Here is a 23,246-nt window from a genome sequence, read left to right on the forward strand (position 1 = left end):
ATTAAATTGCACCGGCTGGAATTATTTAGTCATTAATGCCACAAAGTTATTATATCTGATATGGCCATATTTGGAGTAGCGTATCATAGAAGAGGTCTCAACCTTAATTGCAATTGTCTACAATGCTGCCACCTGTTGGTCATGAATTGGCACCACAACAACTTATTACAGGCACTGCTACACTGTGTGTGTTTTCTGTGTACCGGTGTGTGTGCTCTGTGTTTATGTGCTTTATGTGATTTTTTTTTTTTTTTATTTTTTTATTTTACCTTTATTTAACCAGGCAAGTCAGTTAAGAACAAATTCTTATTTTCAATGACGGCAAGTCAGTTAAGAACAAATTCTTATTTTCAATGACGGCCTGGGAACAGTGCCTGTTCAGGGGCAGAACGACAGATTTGTACCTTGTCAGCTCGGGGGTTTGAACTCGCAACCTTCCGGTTACTAGTCCAACGCTCTAACCACTAGGCTACCCTGCCGCCCAGAGTATGTATGCACCTCTTAAAATATCAACAGATTTGGTAGAGATACATTGATCTATTAGAGATGCAACTCTCAAATACAGAAACCTGAGTTTTGAAAATGTGAAGAAAATAGAGCAATACATTTTTCTCCTTTGCTTTTTCTCTGGTGAGACTCGTTTTATCTCATTTTGCCACCAGATGGCAATGTGCTCCTGCCCTATCAGTGTCCATGTCAGACAGTAGAATGCCATGAATGAGAGAGAATATTTGAAACAAAATAGTATATTATAGGAATGGGGAATAATTTGAATTTAAATAATTTGTGTGTGTGTGTGTGGGGGGGGGGGGTGTATACTGTAAATGTCTAATAATGAGGGGGGAACTTCAGGAGGGGAGGCGGGGTACAGAGAGGATGAGAGGATATAGATGTCTGCGGGAGAGGTGGGAGGAGTGCTTGATTGATGAGAAGTGAAGGATGCTCTCTGTTAGGAGCTGGAGCAAGATATGTATGGCATGGTGATCTCATGTTTGTGGTGCTCATAGTGGCCTGGGACTTTAATGCAGGCAAACATTTTTACCAGCATATCACGTGCTACCAGAGGGAAAAAAATCCTAGACCATCTTTACTCCACACACAGAGATGCATACAAAGTGCTCCCCCACCCTCCATTTGGCAAATCTGACCATAATTATATCCTCCTGGTTCCTGCTTACAAGCAAAAACTAAAGCAGGAAGTACCAGTGACTACGGAAGTGGTCAGATGACGCGCATGCTAAGCTACAGGACTGTTTTGCTAGCACAGACTGGAACACCAGCTGTTCTGGACGACTGTGTGATAACGCTCTCGGTAGCCAATGTGAACAAAACCTTTAAACAGGTCAACATTTACAAAGCCGCTGGGCCAGACGGACTCCCAGAACATTTACTCAGAGCATGTGCGGACCAACTGTCAAGTGTCTTCACTGACATTTTCAACCTCTGCCTGACCGAGTCTGAAATACCAACATGTTTCAAGCAGACCACCATAGTCCCTGTGCCCAAGGAAGCTAAGGTAACCTGCCTAAATGATTACTGCCCCGTCGATAGCCATGAAATGCTTTGAAAGGCTGGTCATGGCTCACATCAACAGCCTCCTCCCGGACACCCTAGACCCACTCCAATTCGCATACCACCCCAACAGATCCACAGCTGACGCAGTCTCAATCACACTCCACACTGCCCTTTCTCAGCTGGAAAAAAGGAACACCTATGTGAGAATGCTGTTCATTGACTACAGCACAGCGTTCAACAGCATAGTGCCCACGAAGCTCATCACTAAGCTAAGGACTCTGGGACTAAACACCTCCCTCTGCAACTGGATCCTGGACTTCCTGACAGGCCACCTCCAGGTGGTAAGAGTAGTCAACAATACGTCTGCCACGCTGATCCTTAACACGGGGGCCCCTCAGGGGTGTGTACTTAATCGCCTCATGTATTCTCTGTTCACCTATGTCTGCATGGCCAAACACGACTTCAACACCATCGACACAACAGTGGTAGGCCTGATCACCGACAACAATGAGACGGCCTATAGGTAGGAGATCAGAAAACTGGCAGTGTGGTGCCAGGACAACAACCTCTCCCTCAATGTGAGCAAGACAAAGGAGCTGATTGTGGACTACAGGAAAAGGCGGGCCGAACAGGCCCCCATTAACATCGACGGGGCTCTACGGGGAGCGGGTCGAGAGTTTCAAGTTCCTGTTCCTATTTCCCCTCAGGAGACTGAAAATATTTGGCATGGGTCCCTAGATACTCAAAAGGTTCTACAGCTGCACCATCAAGAGCATCCTGATCAGTTGCATCACTGCCTGGTATGGCAACTGCTAAGCATCTGACTGTAAGGCGCTACAGAGGGTAGTGCGAACTGTCAGTACATCACTGGGGCCAAGCTTCCTGCCATCCAGGACCCCCCCTCTTGTACACTGCTGCTACTCTGTGTTTGTTTGTTACCTATGCATATGCTTCGTCCCCACCTACATGTACAGATTACCTCAACTAGCCTGTACCCCTGCACACTGACTCGGTACCGGTGCCCCCTCTATATAGCCTCGTTATTGTTATTCTTATTGTGTTACTTTTTATTATTACTATTATTATTATTTTTAGTCTACTTGGTAAATATTTTCTTCTTCTTGAACTGCACTGTTGGTTAAGGGCTTGTAAGTAAAGCATTTCACGGTAAAGTCTACACTTGTTGTATTCGGCACATGTGGCAAATAAAGTTTGATTTGATTTCATAGTTATGTATGATTTAATGTATTTATCTGTATATGCTGGTGGTGTGTTGCGTGTGCATATAAAGCAAATTATTGTAAAGTTGAGAGAGAAATAGGCTTTTGTTGGGGTTGTAAATGATCAAGTGTCAAGTACACGTGTGTAAATCAATATTAAGAAATGAGGGGGAACGTAGAGAGCGATATACAGGCTCCTCTTCTCTACCCTCCTCTCCTCCTAACTCCTCTTTGCTGGTTGGTGTCCTCTCCTCTACACTCCTCTCCGCCTAACTCCTCTTTGCTGGTTGGTGTCCTCTCCTCTACCCTCCTAACTCCTCTTTGCTGGTTGGTGTCCTCTCCTCTGCCCTTCTCTACTCCTAACTCCTCTTTGCTGGTTGGTGTCCTCTCCTCTATCCTCCTCTCCTCCTAACTCCTCTTTGCTGGTTGGTGTCCTCTCCTCTCTGTCAGGACCCGGTGTGACGAGAGGGAAAAAGAGGGCAGAGCAGGAGAGGGATGGATGTTAAGGTTAAAATGAGAGAGTGCGGGGGAGAGTTACAGGAAGATGAAACGATGAGGGTTCTTGTGTGGACAGATTAAAGGGGGTTCGATTGAGGCCCAGCATCACTGAGGCTTGTTATGGCAGCTGACAGTACCATCCACATAGACAGGGGAAAGTCTCATAATTTCCCCCTGATCTCCAGCACTCCCTCCTCTCTTTCGGAGGATATTTTCTCGTCAGATCATGAGTTTCTCTATTCCCCTTTCTCCGTGGAGCCATCTTTTTCCCTAATTTAAACTGTCTCTACCAACTCATAACCTTTTCTCCCTCACATCATTACACCATCCAAGGACGACGACACACAGCGAGAAAGTGAACAAATGTTGTAGTTTTTAATTGTCCCTTCCAGTGCACTCCGATCTCCACTGTATTGTCCTGTGTAATCCCTCTGTTCTCTCTGTAGGGGGAGATTTAGTCAGTGATCCACAGATTAAAACATCCTTTCACCATCCTCCCTGAGGTTTCTAATTAACTATCTAATTTAATCTATATTTAATCTTCTCAGCTCTGGGCCCGTATCCACAAAGAGTCTCAGAGTAGGAGTACTGACCTAGGATCTGTCCAAATAACATTATTCATTATGATCTAAAATTCTAAACTGATCCAAGATCAGCACTCCTACCCTGAGACGCTTTATGGATAAGGGACCTGATCTCTCCTCAGTGTCTGAAGAGCACTGGGCGTGTTCGACTCGCATCCCTGACAGATACATACAATAGCTAGTGTGGGACAGTTGTCATTGGCAACAGGTAGGGGAACTAACTCTGTGAATACTGTTGTACTGAAACTGAGCGTGTGTGGAGACAAAGGGCAGGACACGGTCAGGAGCATTCTGGGATGTGTTAATTAATCTACTCTCAACTTTTCATTATAAAGTACCGGTGTAGTTTGTTGCATTTGAATTAGTCTGTTGGCCAACTTTCCAAGTACTGTATGTTGTGTTTATTAGTGCTGTTGACTTTCATGAACGAAAGATGAGGGAGGAAGGGTTCTTAGGAGGGAAAGAGAAACCATTGATCTACCACAAAAAAGGGTTTAACAATAATCTCGTCTCCTTCACGTATTTAGGGATTGTATGAGATAGTGGGCACTGAAGAATTGAGACGAGAAGGAGAGAAGTACAAACTGTGTTAATCAAATGTGCATCCCAGCAAAAAGTGCATATGTGAAAATCCACAAGATAGTAAAGGAGGGGGAACTAGAGAGGAGGATTCAGGGAGCAGAAAAACCAGTCAGAGAGAGGGAGAGAGGAAGAGTGAGGATCACAGACTTTTGAAACAAAGACAATGCTTTCCAACAGAGAGGAGCATGCACTTGTGTATTAGAGCAACAGAGACAGAGGTATAAAGAACAGAATTACAGAGAGGAACTGTGTGTGTGTGTGTGTGTGTGTGTGTGTGTGTGTGTGTGTGTGTGTGTGTGTGTGTGTGTGTGTGTGTGTGAGAGAGAAAGTGTGTGCGTGTGTGTGCGTATGTGAGTGTATGTGAAATGACCAAGTCAATAGCGCAGCACTCTCCAAGAGACCGATTTCAGGGCTTGATTAGAGCCTGTTCACTTATTGATCATTGATTTTGTTTAGGAGGATTCAGGACATTAGTCTGTACACAAATGTAAACTTTGATGTGAGCGGACTGTTTGCATTTGTTTTAGAGGAGGTACTTTGTGTGAGTGTGTTTAATACAGTATGAGGGTGCTGTGAGTGTGTTTAATACGGTATGAGGGTGCTGTGAGTGTGTTTAATATGGTATGAGGGTGCTGTGAATGTGTTCAATACAGTATGAGGGTGCTGTGAGTATGTTCAATACAGTATGAGGGTGCTGTGAATGTGTTCAATATAGTATGAGGGTGCTGTGAGTATGTTCAATACAGTATGAGGGTGCTGTGAGTGTGTTCAATACAGTATTATTGTCCTGTGAGTGTGTTTAATGCAGTGTGGGGGTCCTGTGAGTGTGCTTAGTACAGTATGAGGGCGCTGTGAGTGTGTCAATACAGTATGAGGGTGCTGTGAGTATGTTCAATACAGTATGAGGGTGCTGTGAGTATGTTCAATACAGTATGAGGGTGCTGTGAGTGTGTTCAATACAGTATGAGGGTGCTGTGAGTGTGTTCAATACAGTATGAGGGTGCTGTGAGTATGTTCAATACAGTATGAGGGTGCTGTGAGTGTGTTCAATACAGTATGAGGGTGCTGTGAGTGTGTTCAATACAGTATGAGGGTGCTGTGAGTGTGTTCAATACAGTATTATGGTCCTGTTATTATGGTCCTGTGAGTGGGTTTAATACAGTGTGGGGGTCCTGTGAGTGTGTTTAGTACAGTATGAGGGCGTGTGAGTGTGTTTAATACAATGTGAGGGTGCTGTGAGTGTGTTTAATACAGTATGAGGGTGCTGTGAGTGTGTTTAATACAGTGTGGGGGTCCTGTGAGTGTGTTTAATACAATACGAGGGTGCTGTGAGTGTGTTTAATACAGTATGAGGGTGCTGTGAGTGTGTTTAATACAGTATGAGGGTGCTGTGAGTGGGTTTAAAGCAGTATGAGGATGCTGTGAGTTTGTTTAACACAGTATGAGGGTGCTGTGAGTGTTTCCTGTGAGTGTGTTTAATACAGTATGAGGGTCATGTGAGTGTGTTTAAAGCAGTATGAGGATGCTGTGAGTTTGTTTAACACAGTATGAGGGTGCTGTGAGTGTGTCCTGTGAGTGTGTTTAATACAGTATGAGGGTCATGTGAGTGTGTTTAATCAAGTTTGAGGGTGCTGTGAGTGTTTAATACAGTGTGGGGGTCCTGTGAGTGTGTTTAGTACAGTATGAGGGCGCTGTGAGTGTGTCAATACAGTATGAGTGTGCTGTGAGTATGTTGAATACAGTATGAGGGTGCTGTGAGTATGTTCAATAGAGTATGAGGGTTCTGTGAGTGTGTTCAATACAGTATTATGGTCCTGTGAGTGTGTTTAATACAATGTGGGGGTCCTGTGAGTGTGTATAGTACAGTGTGAGGGCAATGTGAGTGTGTCAATACAGTATGAGGGTGCTGTGAGTATGTTCAGTACAGTATGAGGGTGCTGTAAGTGTGTTCAATACAGTATTATGGTCCTGTGAGTGTGTTTAATACAGTGTGGGGGTCCTGTGAGTGTGTTTAGTACAGTATGAGGGCGCTGTGAGTGTGTCAATACAGTATGAGGGTGCTGTGAGTATGTTCAATACAGTATGAGGGTGCTGTGGGTATGTTCAATACAGTATGAGGGTGCTGTGAGTGTGTTTAATACAGTATGAGGGTGCTGTGAGTGTGTTTAATACAGTATGAGGGTCCTGTGAGTGTGTTTAATGCAGTATGAGGATGCTGTGAGTGTGTTTAATACAGTATCAGGGTCCCGTGAGTGTGTTTAATCATGTTTGAGGGTGCTGTGAGTGTGTTTAATACAGTGTGGGGGTCCTGTGAGTGTGTTTAGTACAGTATGAGGGCGCTGTGAGTATGTTCAATACAGTATGAAGGTGCTGTGAGTGTGTTCAATACAGTATGAGGGTGCTGTGAGTATGTTCAATACAGTATGAGGGTGCTGTGATTGTGTTCAATACAGTATTATTGTCCTGTGAGTGTGTTTAATGCAGTGTGGGGGTCCTGTGAGTGTGTTTAGTACAGTATGAGGGCGCTGTGAGTGTGTCAATACAGTATGAGGGTGCTGTGAGTATGTTCAACACAGTATGAGGGTGCTGTGGGTATGTTCAATACAGTATGAGGGTGCTGTGAGTGTGTTCAATACAGTATTATGGTCCTGTGAGTGGGTTTAATACAGTGTGGGGGTCCGAGAAAGAGAGAGAGATGTTCAGGTGTTGTGCTGGTGTTTCTGTGTCTTTTCTCTATGAGCAGTTATCAAAGTGTTACTGATCGGCTTTTTCAAAAACCATTATCTCTTAATTGTTACTATTGGCTGTGAGCTGTTTTTAATGAAGAAAGAGAGGGAGAGAGACCGGGGTGATAGAAAGCAGAGAAAAAGAGGGAAGAGGCTGTAAACAAGAGATAAGAATGGGAGATACAGTATGAGAATGGTGGGAGAGGCCGATGGTTACACACCCATGAAGATTCATGCCTTGATGTTTAATTAAACGCTACTGCATGTCTGCTAAGATTCTGTTTCAACTCAACCAGGGCACTCGCGTACCATGCAATCCATTCCATGCATACACACTCACACACACTCACACAGGGTTGGGGTGTAATTCATCACATGTAAGATTACAGAAAACTACATGATTACTTTTTGGATTCCTTTTAAATTCAGAAAGGATGTTTGCGAAAAAATACATTATGATGCTTTGTTTTTTCAATGACATTCAATTCAGCGTTGAAAAAAGGTGCAGGTTTAAGTTTGTTCCACCTGAGCGAGTCTGACCACAAGTCAGAGACCACTATGATGACACAGCACATGCGTTTGATGGATCCTTTTTGTCTTCTTCTAGGGGAAAGTAATCCAAAAGCAACTGCAAGTAATCCGATTATGTTACTGAGTTTGGGTAATCCAAAAGTTACGCTACTGACTACAATTTTGGACAGGTAAATAACTAGTAACTAATGGATTACATTTAGAAAGTAACCTACGCAACAATCCATGCGTACAAGTGCAAAAACACACACACAGACACACACACAGACTTAAAACATTCTTACTTTAGTAACTAAGAGACTAACGTTAGCTTGTGTGTAACCTGTTGTCTTTCAGATGGTTGGCTATACTAACACTGCCTGATCATTTACTTCTACTGGCTATGCTGACATACTGTACATGACATACTGTACATGACAGTGTTTCAAACTAGTGGAGCAACACTGATCTATTGTCAGTACTGAGATTAGTACAAAGGGCATCTGACAGAGTCCAAGGACATAACACAAACTGATGTAAAGGGAATACTGAATGTATTTGCTATTGATATCAAGGGTAGTTGTCTGTTGGATCTCTTCTCATCATAGTTATCAACAGCCTGTCCAGTAGAGTTCATGGAATAGAATGAATGCATAATTTAACCATTTGATGTATCTATGGACTTTGTTTTTGCCCAATTGAGAGGGAATGCATATTAAACAATGGGAGATGTTTTACAACACTGACACACACATATGCATATATATACACACAGAGAGAGAGAGAGAGAGAGAGAGAGAGAGAGAGAGAGAGAGAGAGAGAGAGAGAGAGAGAGAGAGAGAGAGAGAGAGAGAGAGAGAGAGAGAGAGAGAGAGAGAGAGAGAGAGAGAGAGAGAGAGAGAGAGAGAGAATTTACGCTGTTGGTACAGAGTTAATGGGATTAGAAATTCTGGGTAAAACCTCTAAGAATGTTTGAAGCCCTTGATTCAAATCCCCTGGAGCTTTCTGGTGGGAATTGTAACTCCCCTCTCTCTCTCTCTCTCTCTCTCTCTGTCTGTCTGTCTGTCTGGGATAGAAAACACTCTAAAGTTTCTAAAACTGTTAAAATAATGTCTGTGAGCATAACATGTCTGTGAGCATAGCAGGCGAAACCCAGAGGACAAACCATCCAGGCACCTGGTTGCAGTTCCTATGGCTTCCACTAGATGTCAACAGTCTTTAGAAATTGGTTCATGTTTTTCCTTTGAGAAATGAAGAAGTACGGCTGTACTTTCCAAGCCAAGTGGACTCTTTTGTTGGGTGCGCGCGACCTGGAGCTCGCTCCACTTTGATTTTATCCGCTATTGAACACAGTATATTCCGTCATACATTTTATTGATTATTTACGTTTTATGATACCTAAAGTTGGATTAGGAAAGTTGTTTGAAATGTTTGGACCAAGTTTACAGGTAACTTATTAGATCATTTGTAGTCATGTTGGGCGAGTTGGAACCGGTGTATTTCTGAATCAAACTAGCCAAATAAATCACAAAATTACCATTTGTGATGTTTCTGGGACATATTGGAGTGCCAACAGAAGAAGATCTTCAAAGGTAAGGCATGAATTATATAGTTATTTCTGACTTTCATGTCGCACCTGCTTGGTTGAAATATGATTTTCATGTGTTTGTATGATGGGGCGCTGTCCTCAAATAATCGCATGGTTTGCTTTCGCTGTAAAGCCTTTTTGAAATCTGACATGGTGGCTGGATTAACAAGAAGTTAAGCTTTATTTTGGTGTATTGCACTTGTGATTTTATGAATGTAAAATATTTTGAATCATTTAATTTGAATTTCGCTAGCGGAACGTCTAGCCGTAACAGGTTTAAGGACTAAATAGACTGGGTTATAGTGGTTGTGAGAGGACTGTCTATTAATGGAGTGTTAAGAATCAGACACAGCTGCCTAGGTTTGGTAGGCTATGAATTTCCTAATTTTTCTCCTACACATAATTCAAGCCCGGAGGGGATTCAGTCTTTCTAACTACTTACTACTCAACGAGCTGTGTAAGGCAATAAGCAAACAAGAAAATGCTCATCCAGAAGTGGCACTCCTAGTGGCCGGGGACTTTAATGCAGGCAAAATGAAATCCTTTTTACCTAATTTCTACTAGCATGTCACATGTGCAACCAGAGACGCCACACACAGAGACGCATACAAAACTCTCCCTCGCCCCCCATTTGGTAAATCTGACCATAATTATATCCTCCTGATTCCTGCTTACAAGCAAAAACTAAAGCAGGAAGTACCAGTGACTCGCTCAATACGGAAGTGGTCAGATGAAGCAGATTAATACGCTACAGGACTGTTTTGCTAGCACAGACTGGAATATGTTCCGGGATTCATTCGATGGCATTTAGGAGTATACCACCTCAGTCACCGGCTTCATCTATAAGTGCATCGACGACATCTTCCCCAGAGTGACCGCTCATACACTATCGTTCAGAAGTTTGGGGTCACTTAGAACTGTCCTTGTTTTTGAAAGAAAAGCCCATTTTTTGTCCATTAAAATAAGATCAAATTGATCAGAAATACAGGTTAGACATTATAAATGTTGGGGCTGTAGTGGAGCGGGTCGAGAGTTTCAAGCTCCTTGGTGTCCACAAGCTCCTTGGTGTCCACATTACCAACAAACTATCATGGTCCAAACACACCAAGACAGTTGTGAAGAGGGCACGTCAACACCTTTTCCCCCTCAGAAGACTGAATAGATTTGGCATGGGTCCACAGATCCTCAAAAAGTTCTACAGCCACACTATCGAGAGCATCCTGACAGGTTGCATCCCCACTTGGTTCGGCAACTGCTCGGCATCCGACCATAAGGCGCTACAGATGGTAATGCGTATGGCCCAGTACATCACTGGGGCCAAGCTTCTTGCCATCTAGGACCTATATACTAGGCAGTATCAGAGGAAGGCCCAAAAAATTGTCAAAGACTCCAGTCACCCAAGGCTTGGACTGTTCTCTCTGTTACCACATGGCAAGTGATACCGGAGCTCCAAGTCTAGGTCCAAAAGGCTCCTTAACAGCTTCTACCCACAAGCCATAAGACTGCTGAACAATTAATTACATTTTCACCCTGACTATTTTTCATTGACACTTCTGATACTGCTGTTTATTATCTATGCATTTTCACTTTACCCCATGCCTACATGTACAAATTACCTCGACTAACCCCCGCACATTGACCCTGTATATAGCATCGTTATTGTTATTTTACTGTGTTACTTTTTATTTTATTTATTACTTTAGTTTATTTGGTAAATATTTTCTTAACTGTATTTCTTGAACTGCATTGTTGGTTAAGGGCTTGTAAGTAAGCATTTAACGGTAAGGTCTGCACCTGTTGTATTTGGTGCATGTGACAATTAAAATTGTAAAAAAATTTGATATTACCCCCTCTCTATTTCTCTTCTCTCGCTATTCCCCCTCTCTGAATACTAATTGTGCCCATCGTAATAATGCAGTTACTTACAGTGCCTTGCGAAAGTATTCGGCCCCCTTGAACTTTGCGACCTTTTGCCACATTTCAGGCTTCAAACATAAAGATATAAAACTGTATTTTTTTGTGAAGAATCAACAACAAGTGGGACACAATCATGAAGTGGAACGACATTTATTGGATATTTCAAACTTTTTTAACTAATCAAAAACTGAAAAATTGGGCGTGCAAAATTATTCAGCACCCCTTAAGTTAATACTTTGTAGCGCCACCTTTTGCTGCGATTACAGCTGTAAGTCGCTTGGGGTATGTCTCTATCAGTTTTGCACATCGAGAGACTGAAATTTTTCCCCATTCCTCCTTGCAAAACAGCTCGAGCTCAGTGAGGTTGGATGGAGAGCATTTGTGAACAGCAGTTTTCAGTTCTTTCCACAGATTCTCGATTGGATTCAGGTCTGGACTTTGACTTGGCCATTCTAACACCTGGATATGTTTATTTTTGAACCATTCCATTGTAGATTTTGCTTTATGTTTTGGATCATTGTCTTGTTGGAAGACAAATCTCCGTCCCAGTCTCTGGTCTTTTGCAGACTCCATCAGGTTTTCTTCCAGAATGGTCCTGTATTTGGCTCCATCCATCTTCCCATCAATTTTAACCATCTTCCCTGTCCCTGCTGAAGAAAAGCAGGCCCAAACCATGATGCTGCCACCACCATGCTTGACAGTGGGGATGGTGTGTTCAGGGTGATGAGCTGTGTTGCTTTTACGCCAAACATAATGTTTTGCATTGTTGCCAAAAAGTTCAATTTTGGTTTCATCTGACCAGAGCACCTTCTTCCACATGTTTGGTGTGTCTCCCAGGTGGCTTGTGGCAAACTTTAAACAACACTTTTTATGGATATCTTTAAGAAATGGCTTTCTTCTTGCCACTCTTCCATAAAGGCCAGATTTGTGCAATATACGACTGATTGTTGTCCTATGGACAGAGTCTCCCACCTCAGCTGTAGATCTCTGCAGTTCATCCAGAGTGATCATGGGCCTCTTGGCTGCATCTCTGATCAGTCTTCTCCTTGTATGAGCTGAAAGTTTAGAGGGACGGCCAGGTCTTGGTAGATTTGCAGTGGTCTGATACTCCTTCCATTTCAATATTATCGCTTGCACAGTGCTCCTTGGGATGTTTAAAGCTTGGGAAATCTTTTTGTATCCAAATCCGGCTTTAAACTTCTTCACAACAGTATCTCGGACCTGCCTGGTGTGTTCCTTGTTCTTCATGATGCTCTCTGCGCTTTTAACGGACTTCTGAGACTATCACAGTGCAGGTGTATTTATACGGAGACTTGATTACACACAGGTGGATTGTATTTATCATCATTAGTCATTTAGGTCAACATTGGATCATTCAGAGATCCTCACTGAACTTCTGGAGAGAGTTTGCTGCACTGAAAGTAAAGGGGCTGAATCATTTTGCACACACAGTTTTTCAGTTTTTTATTTGTTAAAAAAGTTTGAAATATCCAATAAATGTCGTTCCACTTCATGATTGTGTCCCACTTGTTGTTGATTCTTTACAAAAAAAATACAGTTTTATATATTTATGTTTGAAGCCTGAAATGTGGCAAAAGGTCGCAAAGTTCAAGGGGGCCGAATACTTTCGCAAGGCACTGTATATATTCCCACAGCATGTAGAACCATGACAGTTATGCAAAACAATATTCACCACTCGAATGCAACAGAGATAGGGTTGAGTAGAATCCCGCCATGTGCAGAGGAAAGACTGTATTAGTCTATAATAGGCCGCAATGTGCTCTGCAGCCAGAAATTCACCATCATTGGGAGTAATTGGAATCTCAGTCCTCGAAAAAGTTTGTTTTCTTATAATTAATTAGGATGTGAAGTTTTGATTTGACTTGAAGAACATCCCCCTCTGCTCTCTCAGATATATCCCCTCCCTCTCCTTCTTTTCCCATATCCCTCCTTCCACTAGGCAAGTCATTTCAGAACAAATACTTATTTACAATGACGGCTTAATGGGACTTAATGAGAACAAACGTCAGACAAGCAGGTGGCCAAAAACAAGCAGCTATTTATACAGACCATTAGAGATAGAGAAGGACACTCCAGCTGGAGGACTGGGCTGCCCTCTGAGACACACACACAGCATGTGCACACATGCATACGCGAGTGTGTCTTTACGTGCGTACATGCATACACAACTCTGTGTGTGGGTGGGTGCATGGGATTGTGTAGATGTTTTTACATAAAATCAGTCGTCATTATAAGTTCCTTCATTACCTTTTTCTCATGAAATGAAGAATCCACATCTCCCCTCCTCATCCCTCCTAGCTGGCTCTGACATGCTGTTCTCAGGCAAAATACACATAACATGCAACACCAAGGCAGGACACTGCCATATGTCAAAGCAATCATGCTGTGTGTGTGTGTGTGTGTGTGTGTGTGTGTGTGTGTGTGTGTGTGTGTGCTAGTGGATTAGAAATACAGAGAGCTCTAAGGTAACAGGAGGAGAGGCCCACTTAGCTTTAGATATTCCACTCTGTCATAGGGTAGACATGGAGGGAAGGTCATATGGAGAGAAGATGCAGCACCATAGTGAAATGTGGACAGTATGGAACACTCTCAGCCTTACATACTCTACATCCATACCATTCATTGTATGGGGGTGTGAGCACAGCAACAGTTATTGACACTGCATAACAACAGGGTATGGAGAGAGAGTGAGAGGGTGGGAGGGAAGGATGGAGGAAGGGAGAGGGAAGGAAGGAAGAATGGAGAGTGAAAAAGAGGGAAAGAGAGAGAGCGGTGACCGAGGAGTGGAGAGAAGAGTGGGAGGGGCATGGAGAAGCAGGAGCAGTTTGTGTGCGTTTGGGGAAGGAGAATTTGAGCTATATTTCATTCACACAGAAACGACGGTAAAGGAACAGGGGCACCACCATAGAGAGACCCAACGTTGACCAGACTAAGAGACGAGACAAGAGGGGGGCAGGGGCTTATTCAGAGAGATAGGGAGGGAGAAGGACAGAAAAGGGAAGATAAATAGAGAGAAGAGGACTGCTTAGTCGTTTGTTTGAACAAGCAGATTTTCACGGCAACAACATGGGCGCAGTGGTGGGCACTTTGACCATGCAGACCAAGCAGAGGAGACGACCGTCCAGAGGTACGTCAACAACATCAACCAGACAGACAGAGAGACAGACACAACAGAGACAGACAGACAGACAGACACAACAGAGACAGACAGACAGACAGACAGACAGACAGACAGACAGACAGACAGACAGACAGACAGACAGACAGACAGACAGACAGACAGACAGGAGAGATAGACAGACAGACCAGAGAGACAGACAAGCAGACAGACCAGAGAGACGAGGACAGAGAGACAGAGAACGACAAACTAGAAAGACAAGACACATAGAGGGACAACCAAACAGAATAGAGCACCTGAACTACACACTCATGACTGAGGGAATAACCATCAGCATGGCTGTGACATGTCTTAGTCGCTATAGTAAGACACATACTTAAAGCTGGCATGTACAATGATATGATATTATAATCTATTGGATCGTTCTCTGTGACTTCATTGTTTAAATCTGATGGTCAATGATTATCGATTCAGATCATAACTCATCACAATGAGATGATAATATGACAATATAAGGGAGATCTTGCTTAGAACAAGTCTTAGACTGCTTTCTTTGCAACATTATATTGCATTATACTTGTGGGCTTCACAAACGTTTACCTTCTCTAATATGTCTGATAGATAGACAGACAGATAAGTCAATAAGGAGGCAAACAAAGTACAATAGACCCACATAAATGAATTCCATTACTGCTGATAGACAAACATAGAGGAATGAGTTCCACTCGTGCTGCCCTAATGGTTGTACACTAACAAGTGTGGACAAAATGAGAAATCAGGGGACGGCACAACAGAGAAAATGAAAGAGTGAGACTGACTAACAGAGAAAATGAGAGAGAGATGGATAGCATTGCTAACACATAAGTTTAAACATAGACTGAGGAACAGTGATCAGGGGAGACCTCTGTGAAATATGTGTCATTTCTTGCTGTGGTGCACGTGGCTGTACCACAGTCATGGTTGAGAGATGCCCTTGAGAAAGACAGGGTCCAGAATCATTGCCCATGACTCAATGGTTTTTCGTTACAGTGTGTGTACGTGCGTGAGCTCTTGCTTGTGTGTGCACAGATACGCATGCATGTGTGCTCGGTAGAGAAAGAGTGTGTGTGGGTGTGTTTGTGTGTGAGCATGTACATTAGCACTCTGCTCACATCTCATAACTCTTCCTTTCCGTATGCTTGAGAGGGCCGTTGTCATGGAGACTGCAGGGTTGTGGGGGCATAAGGGGAATGTGAACAATACTCTGTGGTGCCTATTGGATGGATGATGAAGTTAGGGAGCTATGTTATGGAGCAGGGTTCCCAAACTTTTTCACTCAGTCCCCCCTTCCAGCTTTGGAAAAGATCCTGCGGCCCACATCTATTTTTATGGGCACAAGCACTGTTCATGACATAAACTGTTCACGCCCCTCTTGTTGGCAGAGAGAAAAAAATAGCAGGTTTAAGGCTCATTTCCTGGAATTCTACACATTTTGTCATGGGTTGCAGAGAACATTTAGCAGTTTTAAGCTAATTTTCTTGCATTTCTATACTTTTTTCCGTGTCTAATGTGTATTCATGTAATATTTGAGTGACTCGAACGTTGCTACAAAATCTATGGGCTAAAAAACCTAGCTATGCCTTCTTGATCTGGACATTTTTGACAAGTTATAAATAGCTCTCTAAATTATGCAATGACTAACATGACCAGAGTAAAACTGATGATGCACTGTCCAATCTACTATACCAACTTTCAATTGTTTTACGGGGGACACACCGTGACCATTTCCAAACTGTTGACTATCTAAAACATTTTAATGCTATATTAGTTATGGCTTGGGGCTAGGGTTACCAATTCTCATTAGCAATCAACTAGGAGGATTGATCTCCTTGATTAAAATCCTGTCAGTGATTAGGGCTGATGTTAGTTTTGATCATGTGACCTTGATTCCCAGAGATTAGACGCAGTGATATATTCAGACGAATCTCAAAAACCACTTGGCAACACATAGTAAATAATTTGACCATCACTAACACATCTAATCCCCTTCAAAAGTTTGTGAGAGAAAAACCTCCTTCAGACAGCTTGTTTTCTACTGGGGAGGAGAGATGGAGTGTGTGACACAGAGACGCTTGTAGCATGTCAGATACACAGTCACCTTGTGCCACCTTGGGGATCTAGACCCTTACTCATTATGTACTCATCTCTGACACTCTCTCTGACTGTCTGATTTACCCACAAACCTGTGTCCAGACCTATTTCCACAGAGGTTTTATTTGGTCCTGTTGCCAAGGGACTCAGTAATGGGAATGTTTGTCTTTCAGTTAATTGGGTTTATTTTTCAGTGATGTGTAGTTTTGAAGCTCTGTCCATAGGTTGTTGTGCATTAGTAATCAGACTGTAGTTGTGTCAGTATTGTAGTTGTGTAGGATAAAAGTATTGAGGCCATGTTAGTATTGAAAGGCCAAGCTGGTTTCTCCATGTGACCAGGATGAGCAGAATGAAGGTATGTTCCCTCACCATCCTGCTGGGCTCGGTCTGATGAGGTTCTCATTCACTGTGTCTAAATCTTCCCCCCGGTTCTTCTCATCCCGGTCCCATCTTCCAAACACTCTTAGAAAAAAGGAGCTATCTACATGGAACCCAAAAGGGTTCTACCTAGAACCAAAAAGGGTTATCCTATGGGGACAAACGAATAACCCTTTTGGAAACCTTTTTTTCTATGAGTGTAAACTGGTTCCTCTATTGTTCTCTGCCTCCATGTGTTTGTGTCGTCCTCTCCTCTCTTTCACTCTCTCCCTCTTTTTTTCTTCATCACTAAAGCTTGCTTCCTTTTCACACATTCACTCTGTCCTACCACCCACTATTTCCTACCCTCTTTTCATCCTCTTTCATTCCCACCTTATCTCTCTCCCCTTTCCCTAGCTCTGTGTTAGTTACTCTATAAGTCATTAACTGATGTTATTCAGGTTGTCCTCTGTACTCTTTTTCATGATTACTGGTGTGAGTGTGTGTGCCTGTTTGTGTTATAGGAGTAGCTAGTTATCTGCAGCAGGGCAAGTGCTTTCTGAGGTGTGTGTATGCTGTAGAGTTTTATAGTAAATAGCCTGTCAGTATCCATTATGTAAATCTTGTTCAGTCAGGCCGACAGTAGATAAACGCACAGAACAATAAGCCAGCCACACACGCATTCAGTGAAGCTCTCCTTACCAATGTTGGTTTACGTGGGAGGAGGTCTTACGCATGCACTTTGCTGGTTTATGTGTTCATCTTTTTAATACATGTATTCAATTAGTGCCTGTGTTCAAAACATGTTGGAAATCTGTCTGTCTCCATGACAAAAATAAATGTCTAAAATGTCAGAGATTCCAACAGTGAGCGAGGGAAAGATTGATAGAGAGATTGGTGAGAAGGACTGAGAGAGTGTATTGACCAAAAGGTAAAGTGGAAATTAAAACAAGAGGAGTAGAATAACCAATATTGGAAGAGAGCGGGACCAAGATAGAGAAGGGGGATAAATTCTCACCAGTCGATTTAAGAATTTGTCATTTTCACAGCAATCACGGTGAATTAACTTCACATAGAGTGTGATAAAGATATTCCTCGTAACAAAGTTAGTGAGGAAGGAGTGTCTTTGTGAGAATGAGTCTGTGATGAGTGTGTGAAGTCTGTCTCCTGAAGAAGAGCCCTCTAACGTGTACGCTTCATTATCTCATCATCTTTAATCCAGATGATCATAAACCTGTAGTCTGTCATCTTCAACTGCATGATCAGTTTTCGTACCAGTGGAGGCTCCTCAGAGGAGGTACCATCCTCCTCAGCGAATTTCATAAAAATAACAATAGTAAAAACATTTTAAAAGTTATTGTTTTTAGATAAAACTATACTAAATATAATCACGTCACCAAATAATTGATTAAAACACATTTTGCAATGAAAGTCTACAGTAGTCTCAACAGCACTCTGTAGGGTAGCACCATGGTGTAGCCAGACGACAGCTAGCTTCTGTCCTCCTCTGGATACATTGACTTCAAGGCAAAACCTAGTAGGCTCATGGTTCTCATCCCCTTCTATAGACTTACACAGTAATTATGACAATTTCCAGAGGACGTCCTCCAACCTATCAGAGCTCTTGCAGCATGAACTGACATGTTGTCCACCCAATCAAAGGATCAGAGAATGAATCTAGTACTGAAATCATTAGCTACAGCTAGCTAGTACTGTAGTGCATAAAATGTGGTGAGTAGTTGACTCAAAGAGAGAGAAAGACAGTAGTTGAACAACAACAAAAAAAATCAAAATGAAGGAGAAGCAAGAGAGAAATAGAGAGAGATAGTATTTTTTTTTTACTTTCAGTTTCACAAAACGTTACTTAGCTAGCAAATGCAGCTAGCTAGTTTAGCCTACTGTAACACCCTGAATTAACAGAGGGGTTCTATGTTAGCTAGCACACTATGACTTTCCAACACAGCATTGGAACTCTTCCAAGTCAATGTAAGCTTTTGGTTTTACAAATATATTGCAATGGGGCCCGTCGGTGTAACTACTTACTGACTGACTGTACACTGCAACGTTACTGTATGAATGTAGCGCGTTGACTAATGTTTTAGTCCCATTAGATATGCTGACTATGACATTACTTTAGCTAATATGGTGACAACGATGTAAGCTGTGTGTAATGGTTTGGCTTGGAAAGGTTTTTTCGACAGTCACATACAGCTGATGTGTTGTGCATTGAAGTCCACAAGCGAAGTGAAGAGGTAAGAGGAGAGCGCATTGATACAAGAATGACTACAACGTGCCTGCTATGAAAGTGAACTGTGTTTACGTGTGATCAGGGGTGTATTCATTCCGCTGATTCTGTTGAAAAACGTTTCTTAAACGAAAGCAAACGGGAAAAAATGGGGATAAACATACCTGAATTTGTCCAATAGAAACTCTTGTTTGCAACTGTTGAACTAATGATTACACCCTATATCAGCTAGATGCAGGCAAGAGTGTGCAAGGCTGTATTGAATGTCACTGGCTGTCCATGTGTCACTGTCTGTCACCTCAAATTTGTCTCTCGACCTGTATGCACCTACGTTGTAAAATTTAATTCATAGGCTAGGTTGTAGTAACCTCAGGGTGGGTACAGGGAAAATTCTAGCATCATGTTGTAGCCTAAACCTATCACTGTTACATTGAATGACAGTCATCCAATATGCTGTAATAGAAATAAGGCTATGCTCATTAGAAAAAATGTCCTCCCTCATCTTAAACGGCACTGTCCGCAACTGTTTGGTACTGATACGTGATCTGAATTCACTGACATCCTCATTTGATCAGTTCAAGTATGGATTCAAATTAAATCACGTCTCCCTGATACAGTAATGAGCAGAGGATTTAACCCTCTAACAACCAAAGCACAATATATCAAGATTCAATATGAGCTGTACTGCACAAATGGATTCAACGGATAAAGAAAAGCCTATCCAGCAAGGCTGTCCAGGATGGTAGAGTGGTGATTACACAGTGTGTTAAGGGACCTATTACCAAGGAGCTGCGTGTAGGAGCTAGGCACTAAAGACCACTCCACACTTCACGCAAACAGAGCGATGGAGTGTCATATATGGTCCGTTCCCAAATGATTACCACACAAAAGTATGTAGAACTGTGATGTGAAAGCGACTCTCTGTCGCTGAGTTTGCGTGAAGTGTGTAGGGCCCATAAGACACAGCTGTAGGGGGATTATAGCTTTGTCATATCCTGCTGGAGTTATACCCAAGAGGTACAGACAGACACCCATTGTGATGCAGTGTGACTCATTAGGAGTTACAGGAAGGTCAGTACAGCAGTCAGTAAGTATTTTCAGTCTGAATGATGGGAGGGGGGGGGGGGGGGGGGGGGGGGGGGCTCACTGACGCCCTCTGCAAAGTACCACCTTCCACATGGTCCATTTCCCCTGCATCATGAGTCTCATTTCGTTCATGTTCATGTCCCTCCCTAGCACCCTTTCCCTCCCTCGCACCCTGTGTGTGTGTGTGTGTGTGTGTGTGTGTGTGTGTGTGTGTGTGTGTGTGTGTGTGTGTGTGTGTGTGTGCGTGTGCGTGTGAGCACATGCATATGTGAGTGTATAGATTAGATTCAAAATTATTGTCATTGAACAAGTACAAGTACAGTACAACAAAATGCAGTTAGCATCTAAGCAGAAGCGCAAATAAAAGAGTACAAAAAATGTACAAGTTTAACAATTAAGTACAATGTATATCATTAAGTGGGATGTATAAATGTGCAATGAAGGCAAATGGCAAGTACAAATGGCAAGTCTAAATGTGCAATGAAGGCAAATTGAAAGTGCAAGGAGGCATGCAATTGAAATGCAGGAATAGCAGCAATGAGGTTACCGAGGTACACATGTACAACTGAATAACGTCCTTAATCAGACTTTGCAAAGCAATATCAGAGTCCAGTAGTACCGTGAAGAGTGCAAAGAGAGTAATACAACAAGGTCCCTGAGAGGCAGTACTAAGTGGTGGGTGGTTGGATGTGGCTAGTGCCGTGTCACAGAGTTCAGTTGGAAAGAGACTGTTCTTGAGCCTGCTAGTGCAGGAATGTAGAGACCTGTACCGCCTGCCTGATGGTAGGAGGGCAAACATCTATCATTCCATTGTGGTCTTTTCCCCCCTCAGCAGTTTCCCTCTCCTAACAGTTGGACTGTATATAAAGATCGCCCAACCTCATAATTAGCTACCAAGAAGCCATTTCAGGCTATCAATCAAGTCAGAGTAGCTACTCACTGGGCACACACTGGTTGAATCAACATTGTTTCCACCTCATTTCAATGAAATGACGTTGAACCAATGTGGAATAGACTTTGAATTGATGTCTGTGCCCAGTGGGTAGCTTGTCTAACTACTGTATCTTACCTGGCATGCCTGCTGGCAAGGTTGGTAGACTTTAGAAAAACTAAACTAAATGTACTGAATAAGACTCACAATCCTTTCATTCTTTTACCCAGATTTTAGCAGCGATGCAGAGAAGCATATTTAGTTTCTTAAAAAATAGAACCACCAGTCGGATACAGGCAGCTCAGATATGCAGAAAAATAGACATACTGTATTTTTTACATAGAATTAAGCATAATGATTATGGCTCTAGATTGCAGGAAAGAGCATTTTGAAAATGCCAAATTCTCCAATTTACGGACAGGGAGGGGTTCCCGGACCACCCTCGAGCCTTCCTCACATACTTTGTGCCCCATCAGATTTTTGGAGTGCGTGACGCCCCTATGTTTGTTCTGAGAGGAGCACTGATGTGTCTGTTTCCTCTCCTACAGTATACCAGAGGAGAGTATACTCCCCTGAGAGGACACCAGCTCATCACATCATTACCCAACATCCATCTCTCTCTGGCACCCAAAGCACAAAGTTACCATCAGTACAGTTCCCCAAGTCAATGGAGAGAGTCCAATTTGCCATACCTCTCATCCCTCCTCACTCCCTTCAGGATGACATGCATCCTTCGAAACACAACCCAGCCAAGCCACACTGCTTCTTGACACAATGCCCACTTAACCCAGCCACACCAATGTGTCGGAGGAAACACTGTACACCTGGTGACCGACCCGCCACAGGAGTTGCTAGAGTGTGATGGGACAAGAACATTAGCCAGCTGCGACAGTCCCTGGACCCGAACCAGGATCGCTAGTGGCACAGTTAGCACTGCGATACAGTGCCTTAGACAACTGCGCCACTCAGGAGGCCCAGGTTGATGTTTATGAGTCTTGTCCAGGAGGCAGAACTAAGTCATTTCCACTAGATGGGCCAGCTGCAAAGTCAAAATTGGCTATTTTGTAAAAATTCCTGAAACCAAACATTTACTTTTTGGTCTTCATTTAAGGTTAGGGTTAGGCATTAGGATTAGCGGTGTGCTTAAGGTTAAGGCTTAAAAAAAATCTGATTTTGTGGCTGTGCCAGGTAGTGACACTCTGCAGAGCTACCTCCAGAACAAGATTGATGACAAAAAATGCTAACCTGCTCCCTCCCTCCTCAAAGGCGGCCGCATGCTTCCAGGTACGGTTTGTGCATATATTATGACTTCATTTTGCGATGTTTTTGTTCGTTTTGGAGTTCGGTTAGGGTTCGTCGACTGTTCGGGCACACCCACCCGAAGTTTGGAAGCCGAAGTCTACACCCCTTCTGTAATATTCATATGTGTAAACATACTGAATTGTAATTGGATGCATTTTACCGCCATATCATATGGCGGTTGGTTGGTTAAGACCACCCAAATGGTTAGGTCATCGTTAGTTTGATCCTGGTTGGCGATACGTGAACATGCCAGTTATAGCTAGCTAATAAAGAGCTACGTTAATAAATATCCTGTAGTACTGCATTTTATCATTTTGTACAAAGTGTGCACCTTCGTCCTTGATTGGTCAACTGTAGGGTTGACACGAGTTTCTGCTTTTTGTTGATTTAGCACGAAACTATGTGGATTCGACATGACAAACGACAACATCGAGCATCGATTGACTGAGAAGTACCTTCTCCACTGCATTATATAAAGACTAGCATGTAAATGGCAATTCATGGAGGGAGATTGCAGAGACACTGGGGTCCGACCCAACCGCTTGTTCAAAAAATTGGGGAAGAGTTTGTGACAAGTTCGACAATGCAAAGAAAAGAACCAAGGGCCGCAGTGGAGATTCCGGTGGAAAGGCTACTCCAGAAATGTTGCTGCTGGCTTGTTTGGCACGTGGATCATGGGAAGACTGAAAGCAACATGCCATCTTCACCAAAGGATGGGGTATGTTATTGTATGTTATATTGTAGTCGGCGAAAAGAGTAGCCATGTTTTGCTGACAGTAGCTAGCAAGCTAGCACTAGCTATTTGGCTGGCTAGCAGCGTACACAGGCAGGGATAGCAAGCCAACCAACTAAACTAAAGATCTTTACAACTTTTGATCCAATGCCATTTTGTCATAGAAAGAAAATAATTTTGTTT

The 23,246-nt window shown here is 42.9% G+C and overlaps 1 protein-coding gene across 2 annotated transcripts in view; it reads left to right on the plus strand.

Moving 5' to 3' along the window:
- Positions 1–23,246, plus strand: part of LOC110509916 (Kv channel-interacting protein 1) — a 50,359-nt gene that overhangs the window by 20,605 nt on the left and 6,508 nt on the right. The window contains exon 1 of one of the 2 annotated variants that reach the window (XM_021591134.2): positions 13,932–14,288. The exons of the other annotated variant lie outside the window; for it this stretch is intronic. Within the exon in view, the coding sequence (XP_021446809.2) occupies positions 14,228–14,288 (61 nt within the window). The 5' untranslated portion in view covers positions 13,932–14,227. Of the gene's footprint in view, positions 1–13,931; positions 14,289–23,246 lie in introns of those variants that run through there. 2 annotated transcript variants of the gene reach the window in all.

Source organism: Oncorhynchus mykiss, chromosome Y (assembly GCF_013265735.2).
Source record: "Oncorhynchus mykiss isolate Arlee chromosome Y, USDA_OmykA_1.1, whole genome shotgun sequence".
In the NCBI taxonomy this organism is placed as follows: Eukaryota; Metazoa; Chordata; class Actinopteri; order Salmoniformes; family Salmonidae; genus Oncorhynchus; species Oncorhynchus mykiss.